This window comes from Mercenaria mercenaria, chromosome 6 (assembly GCF_021730395.1).
Source record: "Mercenaria mercenaria strain notata chromosome 6, MADL_Memer_1, whole genome shotgun sequence".
Classification (NCBI taxonomy): Eukaryota; Metazoa; Mollusca; class Bivalvia; order Venerida; family Veneridae; genus Mercenaria; species Mercenaria mercenaria.
In genome coordinates, this window is record NC_069366.1 from 82,187,278 (window position 1) to 82,204,243 (window position 16,966).

The 16,966-nt window shown below is 34.9% G+C and overlaps 4 protein-coding genes across 4 annotated transcripts in view; 2 read left to right on the plus strand and 2 right to left on the minus strand.

Moving 5' to 3' along the window:
• Window positions 1-2,084, plus strand: part of LOC123549906 (uncharacterized) — a 31,046-nt gene extending 28,962 nt beyond the window's left edge. Inside the window, exons 13-14 of the mRNA XM_045338355.2 lie at window positions 226-293; window positions 2,067-2,084. Coding sequence (XP_045194290.2) covers window positions 226-293; window positions 2,067-2,084 — 86 coding nt within the window. The remainder of the gene's footprint in view (window positions 1-225; window positions 294-2,066) is intronic.
• Window positions 2,085-4,811: 2,727 nt separating this feature from the next.
• Window positions 4,812-7,397, minus strand: LOC128558103 (uncharacterized). Its single transcript, XM_053546935.1, has 2 exons — window positions 7,391-7,397; window positions 4,812-5,305 (listed from the first exon to the last, which is right to left on the minus strand). The coding sequence occupies exons 1-2, from the start codon at window positions 7,395-7,397 to the stop codon at window positions 4,812-4,814; spliced, it is 501 nt and encodes a 166-aa protein (XP_053402910.1).
• Window positions 7,398-9,448: 2,051 nt separating this feature from the next.
• Window positions 9,449-11,292, minus strand: LOC123549905 (uncharacterized). The gene is made up of 2 exons (XM_045338353.2): window positions 11,285-11,292; window positions 9,449-9,836 (listed from the first exon to the last, which is right to left on the minus strand). Exons 1-2 carry the CDS (start codon window positions 11,290-11,292, stop codon window positions 9,449-9,451), a joined length of 396 nt encoding a protein of 131 aa, XP_045194288.2.
• Window positions 11,293-11,808: 516 nt separating this feature from the next.
• LOC123549904 (mesocentin-like) overlaps window positions 11,809-16,966 on the plus strand; it is a 31,615-nt gene continuing 26,457 nt past the window's right edge. The window contains exons 1-6 of the mRNA XM_053546936.1: window positions 11,809-11,866; window positions 12,554-12,597; window positions 13,702-13,856; window positions 14,480-14,522; window positions 15,559-15,593; window positions 16,866-16,902. Of these exons, the coding sequence (XP_053402911.1) occupies window positions 11,809-11,866; window positions 12,554-12,597; window positions 13,702-13,856; window positions 14,480-14,522; window positions 15,559-15,593; window positions 16,866-16,902 (372 nt within the window). The remainder of the gene's footprint in view (window positions 11,867-12,553; window positions 12,598-13,701; window positions 13,857-14,479; window positions 14,523-15,558; window positions 15,594-16,865; window positions 16,903-16,966) is intronic.

Sequence of the window (16,966 nt, forward strand, 5' to 3'; positions counted from 1 at the left end):
CATATCTGCATGACTATATAAAAAAGAAAACGCATAGGCAACATGAGCTCTATTTGTGTCTGTTTCTCGAACTGAATATCGGTCTAAGAGATGAGCGTTAAGTGATGAGCAGCAAAATATCGTCCACTACACTTATCAAATCTTGATAATGCTAAGAGATATTTGTAATAATTTGTCAAAATTAAAATGTTACATATACAAATACTGATATGTTGTATTGTTTAGTGTCCAATGCAACAACGACATCCCCGGGATTGGCCAGCTCCACTATTGCAAATACAACTTTAGCACAGGTATGTAAACATTCTTTTCTATAATAAACACTTATTACGTGGACATACAGCTATACCACTAAAAGCATTTACTTATTCTTCTTAAGTAAAAACACGTTCTCGTTTAGAACGTATAACGTTACTGACGAGCACTCGTAACACTAGTGACGAGAACGTGTAACGCTAGTAAGTAGAAAATATAACACTAGTGACGAGAACGTGTAACAATAAGGACGAGAACGTTTAATACTAGTAACGAGATGCTGTGACACAAGTGACGAGAGCGTGTAACACTAGTGACGAGAATTTGTAACACTAATGACGAGATATAATAACAATACAATAAATAACGAGAACATGTAACACTAGTGACTAGAATGTGTAACACTTGTGACGAGATGTTGAAAAACTAATAACGAGAACGTGTTACTCTAGTGACGAGAACATGCAACGTTATCGATAAGAAAGTGTAACACTAGTGAAGAGAACGTGTAATACTAGTGATGAAATGGTGTGACACTAATGACGAGAACGTGTAACTATAGTGACGGCAACGTGTAAAGTTAGTGGCAAAAGGGTGTAACACTAGTGACGAGAACGTGTAACAATAAGTACGAGAACTTGCAACACTTTTGACGACAACGTATAGCACTTGTGACGAGAGCGTGTAAGACTAGTGACGAGAGCGTGTTACGTAAATGACAGGAAAATGTAAGACTAGTGACGAGAACGTGTAACACTAGTTTCAAGAAAATGTAACACGAGTAACAAGAAAGTCTAACGTTATTGGCAAGAACGTGTAACACTAAGGATGAGAACTTGAAACACTATTGGCGAGAGCGTGTAACACTAATGACATGAACGTGTAACACTTGTGACGAGAGCGCGTAACACTGGTATCGAAAGCATGTGACGCTAGTGACGAGAACATGTAACACTAGTGACAAGAACGTATTGCACTAAATGCAAGATGGAATGACACTTATGACGAGAAAATGTGACACTAGTGACGAGAACTTACTATACAGTAGACGAGATGGTATGACACTAGTGACGAGAGCGTGTAACACGAGTGACGAGAACGTATAACACCAGTGACGAGAGCATGTAACACTAGTAACGAGATGGTATGACATTTGTGACGAAAACTAAGGCTTGTATACCTATTTTACAAGATCATGTGACACTAGTGACGAGAATATGTAATACCTCAGACGAGAACTTGTAACACAAGTGACGAGATCATGTGACATTTATGACGAGAACGTGTAACACTAATGACGAGAACGTGTAATACTTGTGTCAGGAACGTGTAACACAAGTTTCGAGAGTTTTTAAAACTAATGACGAGAATTCGTAACACTAGTAACTAGAACATGTGACATTAGTGACGACATGGTGTGACATTAGTGCACTAGTGACGAGAACTTGTAACACTTCTGACGAGAACGTGTAATACTTGTGATGAGAACATGAGACAAAAGTGACGAGAGTGTGTGAAATTAGTAGTGAAACATACAATTTTAGTGACGAGAACGTATATCCATAGTGACAAGATTGTGTAACACAAGTGACAAAAATGTGTAACACAAGTGACAAGAACATGTATCATTAGTGTCGAGAACGTGTATTACTAGTGACCAGTTACTCGGTAGTAAAATATAGGCCCAATGCGCCTGTCGAATGTATAAGTATATCAAAGTACGTGTCTGATGTTAGGCCACACAGACTCACTTTAAAGGGCACGGCAAGGAAAGTTAAAACACGTTAAATCAACCTGTTCTAACCTTTAAGATGAAAACAAAATACTGAGTATTTATAAAGTAGCCAAATAATATAGGTAAACTTATTTGTAAAACAATTAACATATATGTATTCCGATACGTTGCAGACATCCACGCCCTTTTATTCGAGTTATTCAACAGATATATCACCTATCACAACACGATATTTAACAACCGATTATTTTACACCTACACCGCCTGTAATCAGCTCAAGACGTTCCACCCAATTTACAGCTCCAAGCAAGTTTACATTCACCCCGACTTTTACAACCACTTCTGCTTCTGCTACATTATCTGGTTCAACAACAACAACATTGACAACCACACCGAAATTTAAAACCAGTACATTGTCGCTCGTTTCAAGTTCAATTACAATATTTACGGTTACAAGAACAGAAATCGTACCAAGGACGTCAATTATTCCTGAATCATCTTCATTTGAGCCAAGTATTGTGCCTACGGTTTCAAGTACAGCTTCAAAACCAATCAGCTTATCGACAACTTCTGTGGTACTATCAAATACAACAACACCTACAACAACAAAAGCTACTGCCACATCAGTGGCAAGGACGTCAGTGATTCCGGAATCATCTTCATTTGCACCGAGTACAATGCCTCCAGTTTCAAGTACACCTTCAATACCAATTAGCTTGTCTACAATTTCTTCGATAAACAAAACAACAAAAGCTACTGCTACATCAATAACAAGGACATCAAAGATTTTGGAATCGTCTTCATTTGAACCAAGTACAGTGCCACCGGCTTCAAGTACAGTTTCAATACCAGTCAGCTTATCTACAATTTCTTCGTTACAGCCAAATACAACAACAACCACAGCAACAAAAGCAACAAATGCTACATCAATACCAATAACGTCCATGATTCCGGAATCATCTTCTTTTGTACAAAGTACAGAGCCACCGGTTTCAAGTACAGCTTCAATACCAGTCAGCTTATCTACAATTTCTTCGGTACTACCGAATACAACAACAACATCCACAACAACAAAAGTTACTGCTACATCAATACCAATAACGTCAGTGATTCCAGATTCATCTTCCTTTGCACAAAGTACAGTGCCACCGGTTTCAAGTACAGCTTCAATGTCAGTCAGCTTATCTACAATTTCGTCGGTACTACCGAATACGACAACATCGACAATAACAAAAGTTACTGCTACATCGGTACCAATAACGTCAATGAATCCGGAATCATCTTCCTTTGCACAAAGTACAGTTTCACCGGTTTCAAGTACAACTTCATCTACAATTTCTTCGGTACTACCGAATACAACAACAGCATCCACGTCAACCAACGTTACTGCTACACCAATAACGTCAGTGATCCCGGAATCATCTTCCTTTGCACAAAGTACAGTGCCACCGGTTTCAAGTACAGCTTCAATACCAGTCAGCTTATCTACAATTTCTTCGGTACTACCAAATACAACAACATCCACAGCAAGAAACGTTACTGCTACATCAATACCAATAACGTCAATGATTCCGGATTCATCTTCCTTTGCACAAAGTACAATGTCACCCGTTTCAAGTACTATTTCAATACTAGTCAGCTTATCTACAATTTCTTCGGTACTACCGAATACAACAACAACATCCACAACAACAAATGTTACTGCTACATCAATACCAGTAACGTCATTGATTCCGGAATCATCTTCCTTTGTATCAAGTACAGTGCCGCAAGTTTCAAGTACACCTTCAATACCAGTGAGCTTATCCACAGTTCCTGTTGTGCCACAAAATACATCAACAACAACCACAACAACCGAAATTACAGGTAAAACGATTTCACAATCATCAGTAAAATCAACAGAATTTCCAATATCAAGTGCGTCAACTTTACAGCCAACTAATACCAGTTCTAAAGCGCCTGTAACGTTTGTTTCAACTCCAAAATCTACTTCAAGTACATCTGCTTCAACTAGCACAAGCATATCAACGACTACAACAGTTCTATCGAGTACAGGAACTATTCCATCCATCGAACCATCCGGTAAAAGTACTTACATGTCTACACAATCCGCAAGTAGCACGACACCGGTCACAGTGTTTACAGGAAGCAGTGTTAATTCATCAGTGACAACAACAGCACCAACGGTAAATATTACAAATGTTTATATCTAATATTTACTCAAAGTCAAATTAACTCATATAGAAACAATACGTACTAATAAACTTTGATATTGTGGCAGTTGACCTCAATACAATCGACATTGTTTATTTCCAACACAGGTAAATCCAATATTTGCTTTACAATGGTGACGGATTATCTTTGAACTTACTGGACTCATTTGCCACATTATCAAAGCTTATAAGTACTTTTGATTTTTTTTTTCAAAGCAACAGTATAACAATTAAAACAAAAGGTCAAGTTATAACTGAATTGGCTTTTTTATTTATGCTAATTGGTTAGATAGTTTTGCCGGTCTACTCGTACATTGTGTATTAGTTTTTAGTTTTCCGCGGAAAACGAGCCTGAAATTGTAGTGACGTTTAGTTCTAAAGTATATTAGTCGATTAAAATAGCGTAACTTAAATAGAATTCATTACATTAAGTTCGTACAAATATATAAATTGTCTCACTTTTCTGTGAGATATATTTTATATTTACTTAGAAAAAAATCTACCGTTGTCCGGATTGAGATGTTGGGAATCAGAAAGCAATAAATAAACTTTAAAACATATCATTTTCAAATTGATAATTTTCATAACATTAAGAAAATGTTAAGACTTTAGGTAAAAACAGATACAGATGGTTTCTGTACATCACAATGATGCATTTTATTTCTTGATTTACAGACATCGAGTACTACGTCAACAACCTCAATGACAACGTCCACTTCTACCACATCATCTACTTCAACGTCAACATCTACTTCAACATCGACTTCAACATCTACTTCAACATCGACGTCAACGTCAACATCTACTTCAACATCGACGTCAACGTCAACATCTACTTCAACGTCAACGTCAACATCGACGTCAACATCTACTTCAACTTCGACGTCAACGTCAACATCTACTTCAACTTCAACGTCAACATCTACTTCAACATCGACGTCAACGTCAACATCGACGTCAACGTCATCATCTACTTCGACGTCAACGTCTACTTCAACGTCAACATCTACTTCAACGTCAACTTCATCAACAACGTCACTAACAACAGAAGGAGGACTTGCAACAACAACAACGACTCCACCCTTTGATTGTTGCTGCGAGACTAGAACACATGGTCGCCTTATTATTCAAGCGGGGTAAGTTTAGTTTTCATTTTGCAATTGAATTCTAATCATATATAGATTTTTTTTTGAAACTGTGTAGAAACTCTCTCTACTATATACGCCGCACAGTAAGTGTAAAATAAGAGGGACTAAATTGTATCAATATTTGTTCTACTTAAAATACATTGATGTTTGTTTATATTGAGACATTTCTTTCTTTTTTAAAAGTTCATGTTGTAATGTTCATCTAGAGACATGCTCCTTTTGATCTGGAGCGACATTTTGATAAGTGTTTAGAAGCCTTGTAGTGAACTATTCTGCATGCTTAATAATTCAGATTCAGAGTTTGTGAATTGAGTGTAACACCACACTTTTCTAACATTTTAATTCTGAATGCCTTTTTAACTCACCTGTCACATAGTGACAAGGTGAGCTTTTGTGATCACCCTTCGTCCGTCGTCCGTCCGTGCGTGCGTCCGTCCGTCCGTCAACAATTTCTTGTCTGCACGATAGTGGTTTCATTTATGATTTTATTTTAACCAAATTTGCACACAACTTGTATCACCATAAGATCTCAGTTCCTTTGTTGAACTGGCCAGATCCCATTATGGGTTCCAGAGTAATGGCCCCTGAAAGGGCCAAAATTAGCTATTTTGACCTTGTCTGCACAATGGCAGCTTTATTTATGATTTGATTTTTACCAAACTGGCACACAACTTGTATCATTATCAGATCTTGGTTCTTTTCTTGAACTGGCGAGATTCCATTATGGGTTCCAGAGTTATGGTCCCTGATAGGGCCAGAATTAGCTATTTGACCTTGTCTGCACAATAGCAGCTTCATTTATGATTTGATTTTAACCAAACTTGCACACAAATTGTATCACTATAAGATCTTGGTTCCTTTCTTGAACTGGCGAGATTCCATTATGGGTTCCAGAGTGATGGCCCCTGAAAGGGCCATAATTAGCTATTTTGACATTGTCTGCACAATAGCAGCTTCATTTATGATTTGATTTTAACCAAACTTGCACACAACTTGTATCACTACAAGATCTTGGTTCATTTCTTGAACTGGCCAGATTCCATTATGGGTTCCAGAGTTATGGCCCCTTAAAGGTCCAAAATTGGCTATTTTGGCTTTTGCAGCCGTATAGAGACTTCATTTATGGTTTTATTTGAAACAAACTTCCACAATATCTTCAACAACAATAAATCTAGGATTCCATGACAAATCAGATCCAATCGTAAGTTCCAGAGTTATTTTATATCTGATTACCTCCCCTGATTGTAATCAAAATGGATTTATATCAGTAAGTACTTATAGGACTTACTTGAAATTTCATTATTGTCATTAGTTGGACTGAACCAATCAGGGTATATAACTGTGGACTGATTTTATGTCAAATTACCTCCCTTTATTACAAGTTAAAATGTGTATATCTCCGTAACTAATGAAGATTCTGATCTGAAATTTCATTTATGTCAACAGATTTATTTGGCAGATCCTTCTTTTGTTCACTTACAATAATTTTCTTTTTAATTACTTCCCTTTTAGGTTACTATAATAGCTTATTTTTAGTAACTTTTTTATTATTGGCCGTAGGGAAAAACCGAGACCACTTTTCTGTGGTACAACATGGATGGTACCTCCAATTTTTAGGTGTATTTTGACATATCTGTACCTTTTAAGAACTTTCTTTTCTTTTTCTTTAAATTTCTTCCCGTTGTTGTTCCTGTCCTTTGGACTTAGATATTTTTTCTGAGGACCTTCTTGTCCTCAGTGCAATGATAACAGGTGAGCGATATAGGGCCATCATGGCCCTCTTGTTATATAAAACAACACATAAAATGTGTAAGTACTCTCATTCTTGGTGCCTGAACGGCGTAAGTTATGTGCTGAGGGGATCAAAAATAATCGTACTATAAAATATCTAAAGATCTATTAAAGTAATGGCTTGTTTTCACAAGTAAATACAATAATTTCTTCACTTTGAATATGTCCTGTTTTTTTCATTTATATTCACGATCTGCTTCAATATGATAATAGTTAAAGCAAAAAAAGGGAAACAAAACAATACAAACTCTCCATGACTACACTTCTAACATAAATGTGCAAAATTACTGATATTGGTATTTTCTTATCCATTTTAAACATTTAGTAAACTTTCCTAGCAGTAAAGTTCATATTTAAGCGAAGCGCGGGAATCTAACGTGCGTAAAAAAGAATGACATCATGACGTTTCAAAGGCATACTAGATGAAAGTGTTTGATAGTACATTTTTATCTCACTGTAAATGCGTTTGTTTTTCATTTCAGTATATCCTATAAATTAACAAGGAAATACCCGCTACCTCCTGGTAAGTTACTATATAAAACTACAGGCCAAACAAACCTATGTCATATACACAAGAAATGCTTGAAACATTACTGTGTCATGCAACAGAGGTAGCCGCTTTCTTAAAACAGAAAACTTTTAGTATTTTATTTGATGTATATGTTAGTGAATAGGTTATAATTTCCAGGTAGGTCGTCATTCTTATTTCATTTAACACCACAGAAGAGCTTCCGTTCCCAGAATCATTCTCTAACCATTACATTTGTCCTTTTCTACCTAGAAGGGTCGTTCATGGTCGAATGGTTCAGACAGCAGACTTCAAATTAATTGACATTCAAAACCTAGCTCATGGAAGGTTGGTGGTTCTACCCAGGTACTGGAGGGGCACTTGGCATATTCCTTAACCAGTCATCACATCAAATAAAAGTTCGTGTCGGTTTAACGTTAAGCAAAACAAAAGCTGCCTAGGAGCGTTTCTACTGCTTCCAGAAGAAAATAAGACAAAATAAATGTTTTTAATAAAATCAGTGTGAACGACAACTGTGGACAGGTTTTTCTAAAAAGTAAAACCCTGTTTTAATGCCATTTCTAGTTAAACGTCGTGGCAGGCCATGTTGTTGATCATTATAAATTGAGGAAGGTGTAATCACGTACTAAATTTAGCTTTCTTCGATTCTGGAAAAGAACTCTTCCACGACTTCCAGTTTTACTAGTTCTCTACAGGGTAAATAGTATTGACGTCATAGCTTGACTCTGTTTAGAATAGAAATCTAAAAGAGATACTTGTCTGTCATAAAGTACCATGCATTAATGTTAGGAACTTGTGATATGCCAAACCAGTTGTAAATAAAGTTGAAGTTTGATTTTTTAACATACTGCCTTCATTATGACATTTTAAAGAAACGGACAGCTAAAATACAACAGCTTTGCTACTTTTATCATGCACTTTATAAGAGAAGTAATGTGTGCTGAAAACAACAATGTCATGGTGTTATTATATTCTCCTGTATTTGACGTCCTCAAACCTGTTTTTAGACAACGTGATTTTACATCTTCTTAGTTAGTAACGACAGGGGTGCGTTTGAATGTAAGGAAAGACAGCTATGTAAAAGGGGCCTTTCCCGAACACATTTCTGCATGGACAGAGCTTATGCTTTCTTTAAATCGTCAGCCTTCTTAGCTTTTATATGAAATAATGAATTTCACATGTTTCAAAGTAAAATACTGAAGAGTTAGAGTTGAAGGCATACTTATTTTGGGCACTTTAACAAGTACATGAAGAGATGTCAATATGAAGCATGATTTAATAAGATTTTTATTCATGTTTTTTTTATAGTTTCATTACCGGGAAAACCGCCGTTCGATGAATGTTTGCCAAAGGTAAAGTTTAAATTATCTTGTTTATTTTAAACTGATCTGCAATAATTTCAAAGTTTGAATTGATATTGAGAGTCTATCTTAAAACTATTCTATGACCTTTTTTCTTTATATATAGAGTTATCCAGGTACAGCCTTGTCTAAACAATAGCTTAACCGACAAGTCTTTAAAAATCTTAATCAAGTAGGGCATACATTTTAACTGACCTCGGCTAAATCATTGTTGTCTATTTTATAGGAGCAACAATAAATAGAGATTTGTATAGTTGCCTCTTAGAAATATTTAACTATTAATTTAAGCATCGATTGGTTTACCGGACATAATCCCTATTTCATAATAAAAGAGTTGATCTCCTAATATTTCCTTTTCCAACATGCTTGCTGGATCTATAGTGAAAATATTTTTTATGAAAATCTCAATACTGATTTCAGACAACAACTACTAGTACAACTTTAACAACTTCGACCTCCACGTCTACTTCAACTTCAACATCTTCTTCAACGTCAACATCTACTTCAACATCTACTTCAACGTCAACATCTTCTTCAACATCTACTTCAACGTCAACGTCTACTTCAACATCTACTTCAACATCTACTTCAACGTCAACGTCTACTTCAACATCTACTTCAACATCTACTTCAACGTCAACATCTTCTTCCACCTCTACTTCAACGTCAACGTCTACTTCAACTTCAACATCTTCTTCAACGTCAACGTCTTCAACAACGTCACTAACAACAGAAAAAGGACTTGCAACAACAACAACGACTCCACCTTTTGATTGTTGCTGCGAGACTAGAACACATGGTCGCCTTATTATTCAAGCGGGGTAAGTTAGCCTCTCATCTAATTATGCTATTATTGGTAAACCTGTGTTCAAGACAGCATGTGAACAGAGACTCTGAAGAGCATAAGTATTGTTTAAACATTTTCAGTGTGTATTGACCTGTGTAAAAAGTCCACTTTTAATTAAAAGACCACTTGTTTTGCTTTCCGAAGCTTGACATTTAACTGATTTGACGACATTTGAATACTGTTTTGATTGGCGAACCTGTATATAAAGAGTATTGCCAAACATGTATCTGCATATTTTTATATTAAGGTAGTTCTGCACATTTGGATTAAACCTTGAGTTTCTAAAACTTCAGAATGTACTTAGAATATAAGGCAAATAAAGAAGATAAGGCAGTGTGCCTGATTTTTTTCTGGATTGGTTTGAAACATTTGGACTCCACACAAATTTTTATAATGGGAGTCTATGGGAAATTCGCAATTTTGATAACATTTTCGCGAATAGAATTTTTTTCTACAATGTAGATTTTTATTGAACTTTTCACGATTATGAACTAACATATTGTATATAATATGGTGAAATAAAATGTATATGTCAGTGTGCTTGTTTTTAAGATATTGAAATGATTAAAGAGATTCACGCCTTTCAGGCTGATTTTGAGACATGACTTGAAATTATCTAACGTGTCAATTTTTTTAATATCACATATTTTTTCTCTAAAAATAGTGTAACCTTGTCGTTTAAATAATTTTACTCACAGGTTTCCATTTATTTATAGATTGATTTTCTCTTTCGTATGCCGAGTCATAGAGAATATTAGGTTACTGTCTTTCTTAACTTAAGTTTATCCACCGAGTTGGAGAAAGGTTTATCCACCCGAGGCTTGCCGAGGGTTATAAACCTTTCGGAGACGAGGCGGATAAACTTAAGTTAAGAAAAACAGTAACCTAATATTCTATTTATCCTGCAGTCAATAAAATCTGTGTATAACATATATTTACTTTCAAAATGTTTTTTCTATACAAAAATAATCCAAAATTTCACTCACTTGTGAGTTCCTACGACTTCAACCCCCTTGTCTGCTGGATGCAGTTACACAGGATTCCTTACAATAAAACATTATTTCATGCCTCATACTTTGCCTTCTGAAGTTCTGTGTATTATAAATCATCGGTGCTAACAGGGCATTCGCGTACAAAACAAGCAGAATGGTTTTGACTCGGATAAAATACAGCCGAAAACCACGCTTGAGACGAATTCAAATGCCCGCAGTCTTAAATTTACTCCATTTCCGTACAAGACAATGTGAGATAATGAAATTCCTTCCACAATGAATAGTTTAGATCCAATAATTACAATAAACGACTGCTTAAATCTGGTTACTTGTGTAAATTTCTAATTAAAAATGAATGAACGCCAAAATAAACAAAGTCAAGGACGATTCACACAGACTTTAAAAACCGTCACCGTACCATTCCGTATGGTGGTTTACTAGGTTAGAGTGAACCAATTTTTAATTTTTTTTACCGTGGCTGTCCTCATAAAATGATGAAATGTTGAGCTTCGAACTCTTGGCCCAGTTTACATTGCCTATATAGCACATATACTTGAAAAAGTAGTCCGTCAGTTGCATTGACAGTATAAACCTGCATTGACTGAATAAACCTCAAGTTTACACGGCAGGCAGATATCGGCCTGATAAATGCATAGTGGTAGGATAAAAAGCTTTATTCTACGTTATCCAGATAAAGGACGTTTCGCCATTACTTCTTGTTTATCAAACGTGCAGAACTACCTAAAAGGGACTTGACTCCATACTTTGGCTAAAATGATATTTCTTCTTTCTTTAGAATTGAAGTTTGGTCATATCCTGTGATATATCCCTTATGTGCATGTGGTCTAGATTTCACGTACAAGAGTTATCAAAATTTCATTTCTCAATATTTCTAAAACAGTTCTAGCAAAAACTGCTGTAATTTGTGAACTAAAGAATGAATTGCATTTATGAATGGGGACTGAAGAATCATTTTTATAGGTGTGTTGTTGTGGGTACATTATGGGAAAATGACCTGTAAAAACACCTTATTTTTTTTGTTTGTTTGTCTGCATTTGCCATGAAAAAACAAAATAAAACACAAAATACGGGTCCCTTTTGTAGTAAATGACCAGACATTTAGATAAAAATGTGAGACATGTCTCGGCGAAATTTCGTTGCATACAACATTTTTTGTCTGACAGTAAATTCGTTCGTTTTTCATTTCAGTATATCCTATAAATTCTCAAGGAAACACCCGCTACCGCCTAGTAAGTTCCAATATAATTATTTTAATCAAACAATCCTTTAAATGTAAAGGTTCTATACGAAACTTCTTTATTCTAGTTTAAGAAGGTGTTAGAGGTAGTCGCTTGAGAAGATAAAAAATGAGTGTGAGCATGGTATCATTTGATAAGCATTTTTTTAATATTTTACTTTATACATGTAGACTAAATATCAAGTCCTCATATCAGTTGTCATACTTTCCCTTTCACTTGAGAAATATTTATTTCATCCGACAAGCTTGTTTAATTTGCCGTAATCTCAGAACAGCTTACGCTAACGGAGGCAAACAATAAAATTTCTCGGACTCGAATTAAGCTACACGCCAAATCAGCGACCGCACCTGAGCATAATCAAAGTATGAAAAAAAGAAACTTCAGTAAGAAAACGATCTGACGAAACATGTTTATCTTTTGTAGTTACATTACCCGGAAAACCACCATTCGACGAATGTTCTCCTAAGGTAAGTTTGAAAAAGAATCTCTTTGCTTTTCGCCTTTGTCAAATTTTAAAATTTGTGCTACCTTTTAATTCGCGCTGAAACTTGGATGGTTAGTATTTGTATTCAGTTACCCATTAAATGTACATATTATATCGAAATCTATCTATCTGTCTATCGAAAGTCCCTTGAATACAGTGTCGACTGTGCAATATTTCTACAGCTGAACCGACACTATCTTTGGTTTCATTTTTTTCTGAAAATAATTGATAAAAAATAAATCTAACTCGGGTTGTATACAAAAAAAGTTAGTTTGCTACGTTGCTAAGTTATATTTGACTAAAATATAGAAGCATCTCTAAAACAAAGTGTATAAAGCTGATTTTTATCAGTATAAGCGTTGACTTTGATAACCTACTACCATATCATCGGTAAAACGGTTATCCAAAAAAGCTCCGATTAGGAGGTCATTTAAAATAAACATTTTACAATCAGTATTCGCGCATTATGTGTAACAGTTATACATTACTTATTATAATAATATATTTCTAAAATAGGGAATATCGTTTGCAAGTAAATACGTTTTAGCATTTTGCATGTACCGCCGAGGAGCTGTGCAAAGGTCATTACGTCATTTGCACCGTGCTCATTTCCAGGGATTGATAAAATAATATATAATAATGGGTTTACTTTGAAATCCCTTCCACGATTCAGTTTAAAAATAAAAGTGTAAGAAGAAGTGATAATATACACCCTATGTCATGTTCTCATTTTAGGAGCTTTGAATTTATCTGCTAAGCTATGCATGAAAATAACACTAACATGACGTAATCGCCACGGCCTTTGCAGTATGTCGACCGAACATGTAACATGTAAACATCTGTAATTTTCAAATGAAACTATTTTATCTTGGGAACATATACAGTTTTTTTTTCTGATTGGCCAAGTGACTTTTATACAAATCTTAAGATTGACAGGTCTAATAAACATAAACAGACCCCGTTTCGGACCTTTCTACCGTCCATCGAATATTAAAGAATCAGATTTTTTTAGATAATATTTCCTTTTCTGACTTGTTATTCTATGCTTAGAGAAATATGTCGTACTAAATTTCAATACTAATTGCAGACAACGACAACCAGTAGCACCATAACAACCTCGACTCCGTCTGTAACATCTACTACGTCAACAACCTCTCTCACAACGTCTACTCCTGCGCCCACTACACCAGATCCTTGCTGCTGCGAAACACGTACACATGGACATATAGTGGTGTTGGCTACGTATGTATATCATGTAACAGCATTTTTTAAACTTGTCAGGTGATGGTGTTCGTTTGGCATATTACGAATGAATTGTTTGAGTGTCTTCAAAGCCCACGTTACCAGATAAGCCATCTTAATTTATCTAATTTCCGTTTTAATTTCATGTGTTTGTTTTTAATAAAGAAAATAGTATTCTTTCTCTGGGCATGTCGATTTTATATCAAATATGAGATCTTTACTTCCTGGAAAATTGAGATCTGTAATGTAATATCAAAGTAAATAAGTAAATATGTTTGAACTAACTGTATCATAAAGAAGGGTTTACAATGTTCGAAGAAGTCTCCGCAAACACTGTTCATGTATTACGACGCGAGGGTACTGAGTTAGAGCTCGGAGCCTCCAATAAAAATCATTAACCTTCTTTCTGATTCGAGACCCGTGTGTTTATGCTATACAACTGGTAAATTACAGAATTGGACAGAAGCTGTTTATACTATTGCTAACATTGTTATTGAAGCATCACTGCCGTTATACCAGTAAAAAGATATTGATCAAGAAGAGCACATTTTTGGTACAGAGATCACATCGTAAAGTTCATACTTGTTTAGCATACCACACTAGTACTATTTCTTTCCTTTCAGGGTAATTGATGAAATACCTTTGCCAGATGACATAATAAGTGAGGTAAGGTTCATTAAAACATACTACTTTGAATCAGAAAGTCAAAATAAGAAAACAACAGTTGAACTTCTGTTCATTATCAGAGTATTTTCTGATGGGAGCTCTTGGTAGGATATACTGTTACTTTTCTTATCATCCTCACTTAAGAGCTAAATTCTATCAACCCACTCAAATGTAGGGTTGACTGGTTGCTCATTGCAATGGCCTACATTAATTGCTCGTTTACGGTAAAAGGTGTGGGTAATTGAATAAGCTTGACATCCTTACCTGCTCAAGAACGATCCTCCAAAAAATATCTTTATTCACCTCTGTAAGGTTAAATGTATTGCTTGTGTGTACTAGAGAGATATATTTGAGACTGCGTGTTTGCACCATAGGTAAATGATATATCTAAGATTGCGTTCGTGCACTATTGGTAAACGTTACATTTAAGATTACGTCCGTATACTATATGTAGGCGGCATGCGTACACTATATGTAAGAGGTTTATTTAAGATTGTGTGCCTATACTATATGTAAAAGGTATAAGTACCATTGTGTGCTTGCGTTATTTACTAAGGATATTATATCGGTATTAGGAGATATTTTCTGATAAACTGGAACATAAGAACCAGATCTACAGAAGGGTTATTTATATATCCTCATATTCTAGCAAAGGCAATTAAGTTTAATTGTAAGTTTAATTATTCACTTGCTAAACTGACATATAAAACATAGTGTCATACTAGTATGTTAATAGATAACAAAAAATATTTGAAACACTTTCCTTTGTTCCTTGAAATATTTCAAAATATACACTTCATAATAATTACATATAACACATAGCTCTGTAGTATTTATTACTTTTTTATAGAATGTATAGCGCATTTGTACAGAAACATGTTGATAGTTTAGCTTTTTCTTTCTATTAGGAACTTAACGTCTCAAGAAATGTATTCATGCTAAGTGTGATATTCTTTTTTGAGTAACAGTTAAGATTATTTGCAATATTTGTGAATATAGATTTTGCCATCATTCTTGTTTTCTTGAAAATTTACAGGCTCCAGATGGAACAATCGCAGTTGTAGATGCAAAGTACGTATCGTATAGTATTATTTCTTAAAGTCAGATTAATACAGGTTATTAATCTAGTAAATGGTGCGTAGAAAATTCGTTTCTATTAAACAAGTAGCTCCATATATAATTGTACTGAGATATTAGACAGAAATCGGGAGACCCATTGTGTTTTGCCGAAAAATCTACCTCAGATCATGACAGAGATTTGGTATACAGTACAGTATTGTTTGCATTGTTACTTGCAAAATAATATTAAATGATCATATTCGTTTAATTAGGTCTAAAACACAGATATCTGTATGTTGCAGCATATTTTTTCTTGTACTGTATAGCATCATAAATTATCTAGATCTACATTTAAATTTTAGTTTTTGATAAATGATTGAAGTTTAGTTTGTAAGTTATGAAAGCCATACACTGTGGCTATTTTGATGCTATTTTATAAAATCATAAAGATTAGTTTGCAGCTATTTTGATGTAATTAAAGTTACCTCAAAAATATATAATTACAACTATCAAAACCGAAGAATGTATACTTGCTTATTAAGTTATAGTTTGAATAGAAGAAAAAATCAATTTCAGCCACAGAAATATGAACTCATTCATAACAAACATAAAATTGAGTATTTATTTCCATATAAAAAGTATTGTCTAGGTACCTGTATTTCTACAAAAGGCATTCTTGTATTTTTGTTAAGGTAGTAGACCTATAATGACATACGGGAGTTTCCGAGTGACTCTCATTCGACAATTCGGCATTCCTCGGACATAAATACAGCTCAACGCGTAATAGGCTTTCCATAATGTATTCAAACGGCGCTGAACCCTTACCCTTACCCAGCTAAATTTCTATATCGAACTTTTCTGTTATTGAATTTGGGCAATACCATTTATTATTGGAAATGGTGTTTTCTGACAATTTACTGACTGAGTAGTGAACAGTGCGGACCATGTGCGGGCTTATATTGGTCTGCACTGGTCGCAAAGGCAGAATAACTTGTCGCCAGCAGGCTAAAGGTTAAAAATCTCACTAAATATAATAATAATGTTTGATATCATTTTATTTTGTTTGAATTTATTCTCAGAAATTAAGCTATTCTTTGTATTTTCTTTCATAAAAACATCAAATTAACAGAAAGTCTCTAACAGGTGTTAATGTTTGAAAACCTGTGGACGGATGAAAGCATTAAATCAATCCGTCGCGTCACTGGAAAATAAGCATTAATGACGTCATAGTGTTATGAATGAATTTGTTTATAAAATATCAATCTTCTTGTTTTAATGTTACAGAGTGGTATACATAGTACCAGTACCAGACCCTGATCCGGTGAGAATCCTTACATTTGTAATTCTCGACAATTTCATTCTTCATATTATCTAAATCAGGTGTT